Below are 14,103 nucleotides of genomic sequence, written 5' to 3'. Positions count from 1 at the left end.
CTGGTGTGAATTCTTTTATGCATGCACTTGGTATATACCAATTCGGCCAGGCAGTAGGCAACTAGTGATCTCTGGTTAAGAGTTCACCTTAACATTATTGGCGCCCAACATGGGGCCAATAGACGGAGACACCTGAAATCCTGATGAAACGGCAACTGGAATGGCATGACGTGCTGGACACCCCAGGAAATTGATCACTTCCTAACGAGAGTACGGTAGGTCTGCTGATTTTTCATAATCTGTAGTCTTCCCGTGGTCTCGGTGGGGTGTGTGGCACTGATTGCCTGACTGTGTCCGGTTTGTTGGGGTATCTGTTGACGGGCAGACGGGTCTCACGGCTATTGGCCATATTAATCTCGGAAGAACCGTCACGTGTTCAGTTGCCTGCTGCCTGTTTGTCTCAAGGGGAGATTGACTTGTGGTTAAAAGAGCAAGTGGGTTTGTGAGCAGTGTCTGGAAACAAAAAGGATATTGTCTGTCACATGGTTTGTGGTTGCCTGTGATATGGTTTGTGGGTTTTTTTTGTAGTGCCACGCTCAGACTGAGTGCAGAGCTTTTTGTAGTGCCAAGCTCAGACTGAGTGCAGAGGTAGATGTAAGTGCCAAGCTCAGACTGAGTGCAGAGCCAGATGTAAGTGCCAAGCTCAGACTGAGTGCAGAGCCAGATGTAAGTGCCAAGCTCAGACTGAGTGCAGAGCTAGATGTAAGTGCCAAGCTCAGACTGAGTGCAGAGCCAGATGTAAGTGCCAAGATCAGCTAGACTTAAGTGCAGAGCCATATGTAAGGGCCCAGCCTTGGCTAGACTGAGTGCAGAGCCTTACGTTATACATAAATCTAACCTTTTTAAAGTGTTTTCCTGGAGTGAATTGGCTGGTATAGACACCTTGTAGCCAGGGGTGACACCATTGGTGTCTTTGTGAATTACAGAACGCAGAAATCAGACAGGGACCACATGACAGAGTAAGGAAGGATTTGGAAGTGTATGCTGCAAACCCTAGGCTTTCTTTAGTGTTTCAGTTGTGTCATCTCCCCATCTCTTTGTTTGTCTGTTATTCTTATCTTGGTATCTGGATCCACAAAGAGAAGGAAATCACGTGCTGTGGGGCCATTTTCTATAGGCCTCAGTGCAGCTGACAAAACTGCAGCCACTGAATAACATGAAGTGTTAGTAAATGTTTATAGCACTAAAAGATGGAATATTGAATGATTGGGTGGTTGTGGAAGACACTTAATATAGATCCAGTGTGCAGGTTGGATTGAGTCAGGACAGTCACAAGGAGGAATATCTTATTAATTAGTAAGCAATAAAATTAGAAAAAAACCTTTAAATAACGTACCTTTGCAGTAGAGGTCATGATAAAGAAGTAAATAATAAATATTTCCGTTATGGATCTGATAGATTTATCCTGAGAGTTGCATGTTTTAAAAAATAAAAATAAACAAATAAATCAACAGAAGAAGGGAAATTTGACTTGTCTCCTGCAGCTGAAGAAGCCTCTTTCCATCTGGTTTTGGGGGCAGGAGCAATCTTATAAACTTGTGGAACAGGGTTTTTTTTGTCTCCCCTTGGAATCTATTGTGAGAGCAGCCCAAGAGGAAAAAAAAAAAAAGGGGGCTTCCTGCATTTAATTCATTGCAAATTATATTGGAAAAAGGTCATTGACAATAGTTTTATTTTACTAATTTTATCCCAAAGAAATAAAAGTTAACTGTGGACATGTTTACATTCATTGATAGCTTTTCAAGCATAGAGGTCTGTTAGATAATTTTTCTATGGCAAATCAACATTTTGTTTTCCCACATGGCCAGTTTATTTGTTCTAGATTCTTTTATCCCTTCAAGTTATAGGACAGTATCACAGAGATGCTGATAATCTCCTCAATGTTTCAAAAATGAACGCCCCTACCTCCAATATCCAGAGGTTGTGCTACGTTATAGTTAATAATAATAATAATAATAATATAATTCTTAATATATATTTATTAATAATTACAATAATTTATTTTAAGGAATGTGGATGATTTATGGAATTCTGTGTTTTATATTTAATGTATTGAATAATCTGCTTTCTTTTTATAGAAAGAATGATTGCAATGCAGATTTCTGTGGTTCAAGCAAAGGTTATAAAAGCCATTGAAAGGGTTTTCCATTATTAAGTTACAGATAAAAACAATATTTCTGGTGTTCCCGATTAGGTACAATCTATACAATGTGACTTTTATGCCTAAATGTAGAGCTCCGGGGCCACACACTTTTTGAATCTAATTATGTTTTGGATAATAGATTCAAAAAGGGGGGAAGATGATGTGGAAAATCATACATATTATTTAAGGTTTTAATTTGTTCATCGATTGAGTTTTTCTATTAAGTTTTCTTTATATTATTTTATCTGTAAGGAGGATACAGCAGACAGATATATATCTGGGCGGCACGGTGGCTCAGTGGTTAGCACTGCAGCCTTGCAGCGCTGGGGTCCTGGGTTCAAATCCCACCAAGGACACCATCTGCAAGGAGTTTGTATGTTCTCCCCGTGTTTGCGTGGGTTTCCTCCGGGTACTCCGGTTTCCTCCCACACTCCAAAGACATACAGATAGGGACTCTAGATTGTGAGCCCCAATGGGGACAGTGTTGCAAATGTATGTAAAGCGCTGTGGAATTAATAGCGCTATATAAATGAATAAAATTATTATTAATTATTATTATTATTATCTCATGATTGCTCTGATGTAACAAGAATTGTCAGGTTTTGAACATGTCTCAGATGAGGCCATTGCTAATGCAGATTTTGAGTTTTTCCGTAGATGGATCCAGATACCAAGATGCTGGTTGATTCTGCACTGGATATGCTGAGGTTACACAACATGAGGTAATAAAAATCAAACCACTCCTCTCTCATCGGAATAGGAGAACGAGTTGAAGATTTGCGATCACTGTGGTTTGTAGAGCGGAAAGGGGTAAGATAGTCAAAATGTGGATATAGGCAGCAGCCGGAGGAGATGCTCGCACAGGTGCACAACAAAGAAGCAGTGAATGGGCCTAGAGTTGAGAGTCCTTTACCAATGCAGACCAGTACCAGTACCTCGGTGGCTCCTGTCACGTCGTCCGTGACATTGGTCACTCCTTGTGTTCTTAAATCCTTACAGGAACAAGCGATTCAGCAAGGAATGGCGTGTGAGACGCAGGGAGCCAGTGACGGAGGAAGGTCTGTGGATAAAGGGCGGTAAGCTTTCTCTGCCGTGAGGATTCTACTCAATAATGGCCCAGGTAACCCATGTGACAAAGGTGTTGGGATGGACAAGATATGGGCGGCACCACTGCTTCAGTACCCAGGTGGCCAGACACATCCAGTCTTGTAAGACGTGTGCCTATTAAGGTAGAAAAAACTGTAAAGACCTCATAGAAACACCCCCCTCATCCGCTCTACTGCTCCGGTGATTGCAGATTAGTCATATACATCTACCATGAGTAGGTTTATATGAGTTTTGTGCGTGTTGTGTGAATTTCTTTTCAGGCCTGCTCTGAAACATATCCAGTGTGGAAAGCGTTACTGCTGAAAAACTCATGGTGCTGGTGCTATGTAAAGATGGAGTTCCTAAAAAAAGCGGTAAAAGTACATATTCTATAGCAGAGGTCACTATAGAGATCAGTACCTCATGAACCCATCTGCCATTGTGAAGAGGGGAGAAATGCGTTGGGCTTATTTCAAGCTAAATGTCTGACAAATATGCATTTATTTTATTAGCCTGAGTGTGAATTGGACAGCGGAGGGTCTGTGATTGGACGAGATCTCCTCATGACTTTACCTGGCCTTATTATTATTATATTTATACAGTGGGTACATGTTATACATGTGAGATATTTCATTTATTTTAGGGTTTGGTCCTTGAATTTGCTTTATCATATTGATTTAAGCTACAAACAGCTATGTAAATACAGAGTGTGAATATGTAATCTTTGGGAATGAATTGAATATATATAATTGCATATTGACGCCTCTTTATCCCCTGTATCTCATGGTTTCTATATTCCCTCACTGACATTAGCAGCACGTATTAGCTTAGCAGTGTAGGGATAGGGAGGGTGAGCCGTCAGTGAGCGGGGGCACCAATTCGCCTTATAGGGTGCCGACCTCCGCTGCGAGGTAGGGAGAGTTTAGGGCTATTGCCCCAATCCCTGCCCCCTCCTTTATTGGAATATTTAATTGGGTCTATAGTCACATGGGTGTATGTTGTTTGGAATTTTAATGATTATAACATAAACATGTAACGATCCACAAGATAATGGTGGACGCTGCAAATCATGTAACAAATTTTCCTTTTTCTTAATAATTAGATCTTTATATAAGATATTTTTGGTTTAGCACCTACAATGTGATTTCATAGTTTCATAGTTTTTAAGGTTGAAGGGAGACTCTAAGTCCATCTAGTTCAACCCGTAGCCTAACATGTTGGTCCAGAGGAAGGCAAAAAAAACCCAATGTGTCAAATAAGCTCCAATGGGGAAAAAAATTCCTTCCTTCGTCCACATCCGGCAATCAGACTAGTTCCCTGGATCAATACCCTGTCATAAAATCTAATATACATAACTGGTAATATTATATTTTTCAAGAAATGCGTTCAGGCTCTGCTTAAATTTTACTAGTGAATCCCTCATTACAACATCATGTGGCAGAGAGTTCCACAGTCTCACTGCTCGTACAGTAAAGAATCCTCATCTGTGATTATGATTAAACCTTCTTTCCTCAAGACGTAGCGGATGCCCCCGTGTTCCAGTCGCAGGCCTAGGTGTAAAGAGATCTTTGGAAAGGTCTCTGTACTGTCCCCTCATATATTTATACATTGTGATTAGATCCCCCTAAGCCTTTGTTTTTCCTAACTAACTAACCCCAAGTGTAATAACCTGTCTTGGTATTGCAGCCCCCCCCATTCCTCTAATAATCTAGGTCGCTCTTCTATCTACCTGTAAGATTATGCTATTTATAACCTTCTATACTTTTGCTAACAAGAAATGCATCCATTCCTCTCTTAAATTCATTCAGTGAGTTGGCCATCACCACTTCCTCAGGAAGAGAGTTCCAGAGCCTCACTGCTCTTACCGTGAAGAACCCTCTTCTATGCTGATGTAGGAATTTTCTTTCCTCCAATCGAAAAGAATGCCCCCTTGTTCTTGTCATAGTCCTTGGTACAAACAGATCATGGGAGAGATCTCTATATAGCCCTCTGATATATTTGTACATATTTATTAGGTCTCCCCTAAGTCTTCTCTTTTCTAGAGTAAATAGACCTAATTTTGATAACCTTTCCGTGTATTGTAATGCACCCACTCCATTTATTATTTTAGTAGCCCGCCTCTGAACCCTTTCAAGTTCAGTAATGTCTTTCTTCCGCACCGGCGCCCAAAATTGCACACAATACTCCAAGTGTGGTCTGACTAGTGATTTGTACAGAGGGAGAATGATGTTTTCATCTCGTGCCCCCAGACCTCTTCTAATGCATCCCATCACCCTATTTGCTTTGGTGGCTGCTGCCTGACACTGGGCAGTCCAATTTAGATTCTTATTCACTAAGATGCCTAAGTCTTTTTCCATGTCTGATTTCCCCAGCAGTTTCCCATTTAGTAAGTAATTGTAGCATCTGTTTCTCCTTCCCACGTGCAGAACCTTACACTTATCTGTGTTAAACCTCATTTGCCATTTTTCAGCCCAATTCTCCAATTTACTCAAATCCATCTGTAGTTGCAAACTGTCCTCCTTTGTGTTAACTACCTTACATAGTTTTGTATCATCTGCAAATACTGATATTTTACTCTGTAAACCATCCACCAGATCATTAATAAATATATTAAATAGTAGGGGGCCCAATACAGACCCCTGTGGCACCCCACTAGTAACCCTGGTCCAATCTGAGTATGCACCATTAATAACCACTCTTTGTTTGTTTATATTTCTTAGATACTTTAGATACAGTGTGATATCCTGACCAGTGATGTACGAGCCGTATACAATTGCCTATATAGTGTGTTAAATATGTGTATCCTGCAGTTCCAGATCCTAAATCAGTGTCAGGAGCACGTGGTCTCCAGCCAGGAGACTGGGTGATCCTAAAAAGACAAGTCAGAATGAGCCATGAGTCAGAATCAAATGGGCCGATCCAGCTTTTCCCAACCACAGCGACTTCCATGAAGCTTGAGGGAAAACCCATCTGGAGACAGCAGCCGCTGTAAAGAGTCCATCGTACCAGCAGAATGGGGGTCACAACACACATAGTGCTGGACTATCTCACACAGAACCTTATGGAGAATTTCTAGATTGGGGATGATACATGGGAAATAACCATAACCAAGGGAACAATGGGTACAGGAACATTATACAAATACCTTATTGCTCCAGCCGTGTGAGATGTGCGCGCATGCGTGCCATGGGCGCCGGGACGTGGTTGCGGCGCCGCATCGTATCACCCTGCATGACGTCCGCTCTCGTGACTGCCATGTGATGCGCACACATGGCGGTCACGTGACCGGAAGTGTCAGGCAGGGAGCGATGCGGCGCGCACTAAGCGTCCCTGGTTGCCCTGGACAGCGCGCGCACTTAGAGACGCCAATTTTTTCATCCACCCTGATTGGCGGACGCCCCCTTTTTAACTTCCACTTCCCCTCACCTTGCCACGCCCCCTGACGAAGGCTTTACAGCCGAAACGGCCGTCGGGTTGGACGCAGGCTCCTTTGGTCTCCATACTTCTCAGGTAAAACTGCATTTGTCATTGTCTCCCTCATCATTGGAGGCTGGGGTCTCTTCCACAATCCTCCACTAACCCTGTGCAACCCTGTCTGCTATTTATATTTATATTTATATACTTTACATATACTCTATGTGGTTGCCATTGTTTTCTGAGGAGGCTATTTTGGTCTATGACCCAACTATATTTTAGTGTATTCCATGCAGTTTCCTTGGTGGACTATTAATTATCTGACTGCATACATAGGTATACCGGTTTACATGTAACCGCTACCAGTACTAGTAATTATTATTTATGGCTTGTCAGCAGTCCGCTATAGATCATTGCCTATGTCCACACTTGTTTGTGCCGCCCTGCACCTATTTACCAATAAAGTTTTTTTCACTTTGTACCCTGGACTCTGGTCGTAATTCTCTTGTTTTGCATTAGAATGAGCCATGAGTCAGAATCAAATGGGCCGATCCAGCTTTTCCCAACCACAGCGACTTCCATGAAGCTTGAGGGAAAACCCATCTGGAGACAGCAGCCGCTGTAAAGAGTCCATCGTACCAGCAGAATGGGGGTCACAACACACATAGTGCTGGACTATCTCACATAGAACCTTATGGAGAATTTCTAGATTGGGGATGATACATGGGAAATAACCATAACCAAGGGAACAATGGGTGCAGGAACATTATACAAATAAGGGCTCATGGTGGAAAAAACATTATCTGACCTGAACCAGCTCATTAGTTTAAGGATGTAAGTGACTTTTTAAGGGTAACATAAGCTGGTGTCACACTAAGCGACAGCGACAACGACGTCGCTGTTACGTCACCATTTTCGGTGACGTAACAGCGACCTTGTAAGTCGCTGTTATGATCGCTGCTTAGCTGTCAAACACAGCGACGCAGCAGCGATCATAACGTCGCTGTGCTACATGTGCAGAGAGCAGGGAGCCGCGCTTAGCGCTGGCTCCTTGCTCTCCTGCAGCACACATCGGGTTAATTAACCCGATGTGTGCTGCAGCTACATGTCACAGTGCAGAGAGCAGGGAGCCGGCAGCACTGCTTAGCGCTGGCTCCTTGCTCTCCTTGCTACAGTATACATCGGGTTAATTACCCGATGCATACTGCAGCCACATGTCACAGTGCAGGAGCCGGCACTGGCAGCAAGAGCGGCGGAGGCTGGTAACCAGCGTAAACATCGGGTAACCAGGGAAAGGTCTTCCCTTGGTTACCCGATGTTTACGCTGGTTACAGCTTACCGCAGCTGCCAGTGCCGGCTCCTGCTCGCTTCATTTCGTCGCTCTCTCGCTGTCACACACAGCGATGTGTGTGTCACAGCGGGAGAGTGACGACCAAAAAATGAAGCTGGACATTCAGCAACGACCGGCGACCTCACAGCAGGGGCCAGGTCGTTGCTGAATGTCACACACAGCGACAGCGACGGGACGTCGCTGCAACGTCACAGAAAATGGTGACGTAGCAGCGACGTCGTTGTCGTTGTCGCTGTGTGTGACACCAGCTATACACTTGCAGGTAACTGGTATTGTCTTATTTGTTGGTATTTGAAGCCGTAAAAGTGCTACTCTGTGTTACTGAAGGTAATCAGATCCATGCATAAGGGAAATCTTGTTAAAGGCCTCCTGGTGGTAGATTAGGGACCCAAGACAAGAAGAGATCCATTAGTGTTGTGATACAATCAGGTGTATTCAGGTAGAAAAGTCTAGAAGACGCGGACAGCACTCAGATGTTGACTGAGATTCAGTCTTTCAGAAACAGTAATGCTAAAAGCTGCAGCATAACAGTAAAGGTCCAGTCACACATAACGAGATCGTGAACGAGATCGCTACTACGTCACACTTTCTGGATCGTTTATGAGTCGTTGTTGAAATCGCATGTTGGGTGTCACACATAACGAGTTTATGAACGAGCATGCGTCCCGTATAACGAGCTTTCAAATCGCTGGGACCCTGTCACACAGCAACTATGTTAACGATTCTAATCCCATTAGGGGCGTAGTAAAATGCAGTGAGTCACGTAGGCGTGCATTTGCGTCGCCTTTTCCATACCCCCCTCCGCTTTCATTGGCGGCCAATACTGCGTTCTGATTGGGGGCGTATCTAGCGGTTAAATTTTGGATCGCGTCACCCTTTGTCACTTCTTTTGCGCTTTGCTTTGAGATAGAACCTGCGTCTCCACCCTGATTCCTTCGTCCATTGTACCCGGTCGCTTTGTTGGTGTGTTTTTCGGATCGAAGCCGCACCTGCACCTGGAGCTAACAAATCGGTGCAGAGAGGGGCGCGGAAACGGGGACGCAACAACACGCCTTCGTGCATCTCATCTAGGTCGTCAACGAAATCGTTAATAGGGTGTCAAACATACAGATTCATGCAGCCCAGCAGGACTCCAACGAGCCAGAAATGGCCCAAGCTGTTCGGCATCGATCAGCGATTTCGCAGCAGGGGGTGAATCGTTGGTACGTGTCAAACGTGACGAGATCGCAATTGAAGTCGTTCTTGCGTCACAGAAACTGTGACGTAGTAACGATCTCGTTTACGATCTCGTTATGTGTGAAGTGGCCTTAAGAAGCTTATTCTTACAATTGCCTTACTCTTTCTAATCGATTAATCTCAAAATCTGAGTAAACTCTTCAGCATTAAATAGTCTGTTCTAAGGACTGGGACATTACCTGTGCCTCTGTGAACTGTGTGTGCGGGATGTGATCAACTCTGATCAGCAGTCTGTACCAGCGGGGGCAAAGGCTTAGCATTGCTTGTATAGCGGATAGAAAAATGAAAAAGGGTTGCAGTTAAAGCATTAGAGCTGATGTGCTAGAGGACCACGGTAGGGTCAGAAGGTTAATAAAGTATAGTATTTAGGGGGGACTGTTGAGGAGGACCTTTTTATCAAATACTTAATTAACCTCTTGACAAGGGATTGTGGGAAATATGTCGATTTGCCTTAAATAATTCAGGTTTCAGATCATACACATGACACAGATATAAAGATGGCCGCCATTTCCTGTTCTCCACACCTTGCTTGGAATGCAAGGAATGTCCAGATGAAAGAAGACCACCATATAAGGGAAGACCCCTGGTCAAGCTAGAAGACCAACCCAAAGATCAGATGACATTACAGACCAAACCGTCAGCATGGATCCACTAAATGACGTCCCTCCCATCGTCATGGTTTCATCCACTGGTCAGACCCGCCCATCACCAGCAACACGGATCTCCCCATTCGCTAGCCCATGAACTGTCCCACTAAATGGGCATATCTGAACTTGTGTACGCCCCTAGCCTATATCAGAGGACGCATGAGTCTCCTCAGTCTGTTTGGTGCCATCTTTACTGTGACCAAGAAGAGACTTCATATCCGACTGTGTCTGGTGTGAATTCTTTTATGCATGCACTTGGTATATACCAATTCGGCCAGGCAGTAGGCAACTAGTGATCTCTGGTTAAGAGTTCACCTTAACAATAAGTATATCACATGGTGATAAGTATTCAGCCTCTTTGCTCAGTATATCACATGGGGATAAGTATTCAGCCCCTTTGCTCAGTATATCACATGGGGATAAGTATTCAGCCTCTTTGCTCAGTATATCACATGGGGATAAGTATTCAGCCCCTTTGCTCAGTATAACACATGGTAATAAGTATTCAGCCCCTTTGCTCAGACACTCATATGTAAGTCACATGCTGTCCATTTCCTTGTGATCCTCCTTGAGATGGTTCTACTCCTTCATTAAGGTCCAATGTAATTACACTGATAGGACGTGATTTGGGAAGGCGCACACCTGTCTATATAAGACCTCACAGCTCACAAACTGCATGTCACACCAAATGACAATCATGAGGTCAAAGGAACGGCCCAAGGAGCTCAGAGAAAGAATTGTGGCAAGGCACAGATCTGGCCAAGGTTACAAAAGAATTTCTGCAGTGCTCAAGGTTCCTAAGAGCACAGAGGCCTCCATAATCCTTAAATGGAAGAAGTTTGGGACCAGCAGAGCTATTTCTAGACCCGGCCGTCCAGCCAAACTGAGCAATCATGGGAGAAGAGCCTTGGTGAGAGGTAAAGAAGAACCCTAAGATCACTGCGGCTGAGCTCCAGAGATGCAGTAGGGAGATGGGAGAAAGACCACAAAGTCACCCATCACTGCAGCCTCCACCAGTCGAGCCTTTATGGCAGGATGGCCGATGGAAGCCTCTCCTCAGTGCAAAACACATGAAAGCCGACATAGAGTTTACAAAAAAACCCATGAAGGACTCCAGACTATGAGAAATAAGATTCTCTGGTCTGATGAGACGAAGATAGAACTTTCTGGCGATAATTCTAAGCGGTATGTGTGGAGAAAACCAGGCACTGCTCATCACCTGCCCAATACCATCCCCACAGTGAGACATGGTGGAGGCAGCATCATGCTATGGGGCAGGGAGAGGACGACTGGTTACAATTGAAGGAAAGATGAATGCAGTCAAGTACAGAGAGATCCTGGAAGAAAACCTCTTCCAGATGCTCTGGACCTCAGACTTGCCGAAGCTTCACCTTCCAACAAGACAATGACCCTAAGCACACAACTAAAATAACATAGGAGCGGCTTCAGAACAACTCTGTGACCATTCCTGACCAGCCCGGCCCCAGTCCTGACCTAAACCCAACTGAGCATCTCTGGAGAGACCTGAAAATGGCGTCCACCAACGTTCACCATCCAACCTGACGGAACTGGAGAGGATCTGCAAGAAGAATGGCCGAGGATCCCCAAATCCAGGATCCCAAGAAGACTCATGGCTGTACTAGCTCAAAAGGGAGGGTGCCTCTACCCAATACTGAACAAAGGGGCTGAATACTTATCACCATGTGTTATACTGAGCAAAGGGGCTGAATACTTATGACCATGTGATATACTGAGCAAAGGGGCTGAATACTTATGACCATGGGATATACTGAGCAAAGGGGCTGAATACTTATCACCATGTGTTATACTGAGCAAAGGGGCTGAATACTTATGACCATGTGATATACTGAGCAAAGGGGCTGAATACTTATGACCATGTGATATACTGAGCAAAGGGGCTGAATACTTATGACCATGTGTTATACTGAGAAAAGGGGCTGAATACTTATGACCATGTGAGATTTCATTTTTTCTTGTTTAATAAATTTGTAAAAATTTTTACATTTCAGGTTTTTTTCTGTCAGGACGGGGGATGGGAAGATGGGGGATGGGGGGGCAGAGAGTACATTACTGAGAAAAAATACAAAATGACAGCAATGAAACATAGAGTGTAAAATGTAAAGGGGTCTGAATACTTTCCGTACCCACTGTGTACTCTAATCACTCCCAGAGCTGCATCCATAATTCTGCAATTTCATAATGACATGTTCTCTAATCACACAATGAAACAAAGAGGGAAAAATTTAAAGGGGTCTGAATACTTTCCATACCCACTGAATGTAATAATGAAATTGCAGAATTATGGATGCAGCTCTGGGAGTGAATAGAGTATACAGTGGGTATGGAAAGTATTCAGACCCCTTTACATTTTACACTCTTTGTTTCATTGCAGCCATTTGATATGTTTCCTCAGTATTTATTGCTTTATTTGATGTGCAGCTCTGGAGGTGACACATTATGTAAGTGCTGAATTATGAATGCAGCTCTGGACTTAAAGCCTTCATGTAACTTATGATCTATAAGTAAAGTAAATGCATGTATTATAATATTATCAGAAGGATTTGTCCTTTTTTATTTGGATTTCTTTGCTTTTCTATTTTTTAGGTGGATCCATAATGTGTTACTACTGCCCCGATAAAACCTTGAGCTCCGAGTGCACGGACACGAGGAACTGCACCGCCGCCAACACCATGTGCAAGACCACCGTGCTGAGCCCAGACGTGAGTGAGTATCCACCGCTCAGAAAGTCTCCACACCCCTCATCTCCTACCCAGCCCCCGAGGTGTTTTCTGGAGCCTCCATTATGTATCAGCGAGGGTCACGCTGCCTGAGGGGATCCAGACCCCAAACTCATGCACTGGGCTTATGTCTTATGTTTTATGTCTTATGTTTTATGTTGTACGACTTTTTCAGAATAAGAACTTTGACATTACGTAGATAAACACACTCCCCACATACCCGTGTATACACATATTCCCATGAGGTCTTTATTTTTCGTTGTATTTTGTTGGGGACATGACCTCTGGGATAGTTATCTCCTTTTTGATCACTTTTTATTCCCTGTTTTCGATAATTGGCTTTTTTGTTATTTTGTTATTTTTTTTGCAGTGTGTGAATTGATGCTTTATAAAAGATGTAGACATATCATTGATGGGAACTTTTTTTATATATATTTTTATTTGGAAAAGTTTTATTTTATTTTTTAATTCCTTTTTTACCATTTAACTTGCTGTAACATTTTTTTTTATTCTTGGATTTGCAATGATTAATCCCGCCAGACTTGGCTCTAATCATAACATAACTATGAAGCAGTGCTCTTTTCCTGACACACGCGTGCACGAGTGCTCGGCGGCAGAGGCCCAATCCTCGTCTTCCCTGACGTCATTTCTCGGAGGAGAATAAGGAGCCCCAAACACATCAGATAATCACCGTCATTATCAAAAGTGGTGGGTTTGCCTGACTTCCATCTATTGTGCATGGGGGCTTCATTTAGCCCCCATCTGTCATAGATTGTGGGGGAGTGTGGATGGAGTGTCAGTGCGAGCCCCTTTCCATGTGTAACCGCTTAGGTGCCATGATCGCTATCGACAGTGGCATACACAGGGTAAACCTGCGTGGATGGGGGCTGGTGTCGCTCACTGCTGTAATGCACAGCTGACAACCGCCGCACTGGTAACACCCTCATGCAGGGCATTTACAGATACACATCTGTGTTACTTAGATTATTTTACAAAGTTCTTTCACTGCTGGAGCAAAAACATTTTGGAATTTTTTTTTTATATTTGTTGGAATGGAGACAACTAAGAGCTTTAATTTTTTTTCAACAAATGTTCACCACTGAAAACGATTTGGTTAAATTATTATTCTCCAAAATGTAAGATTTTCACTAGGATTTATCTAAAACATGCGAGGAATTTAAAGTAACTCAATTTGATTTGATTGTAACATTCATTTGTTGTACTTATAGTTAATCTAATCCCCCTCTAATAACAATGATCTAGAATTCATTCTAAGTGACATTAGACAACTATTGTTAAATGACTATAATGATAAGCAAGGCCTTGCCTAAAAAAAGAAAATCATCTATATAATTTCACTCAAAACAATATACTGGGCCATTTTACTGTATAGATGAATGGATCCTAAAACAACCTCATCAATTAGCTGTTGTCATAATTAGGAGCAAATGTCGTGTGTTGTGAATG

At 43.2% G+C, this 14,103-nt stretch overlaps 1 protein-coding gene across 1 annotated transcript in view; it reads left to right on the top strand.

The window, feature by feature from the left end:
- Positions 1-14,103, top strand: part of LOC142243792 (ly6/PLAUR domain-containing protein 2-like) — a 71,117-nt gene that overhangs the window by 48,789 nt on the left and 8,225 nt on the right. Inside the window, exon 2 of the mRNA XM_075315991.1 lies at positions 12,503-12,622. Coding sequence (XP_075172106.1) covers positions 12,503-12,622 — 120 coding nt within the window. The remainder of the gene's footprint in view (positions 1-12,502; positions 12,623-14,103) is intronic.

This window comes from Anomaloglossus baeobatrachus, chromosome 6 (genome assembly GCF_048569485.1).
Source record: "Anomaloglossus baeobatrachus isolate aAnoBae1 chromosome 6, aAnoBae1.hap1, whole genome shotgun sequence".
In the NCBI taxonomy this organism is placed as follows: Eukaryota; Metazoa; Chordata; class Amphibia; order Anura; family Aromobatidae; genus Anomaloglossus; species Anomaloglossus baeobatrachus.
The sequence above is the reverse complement of the archived record's forward strand: the minus strand, read 5'-3'. Positions and strand labels throughout refer to the sequence as shown.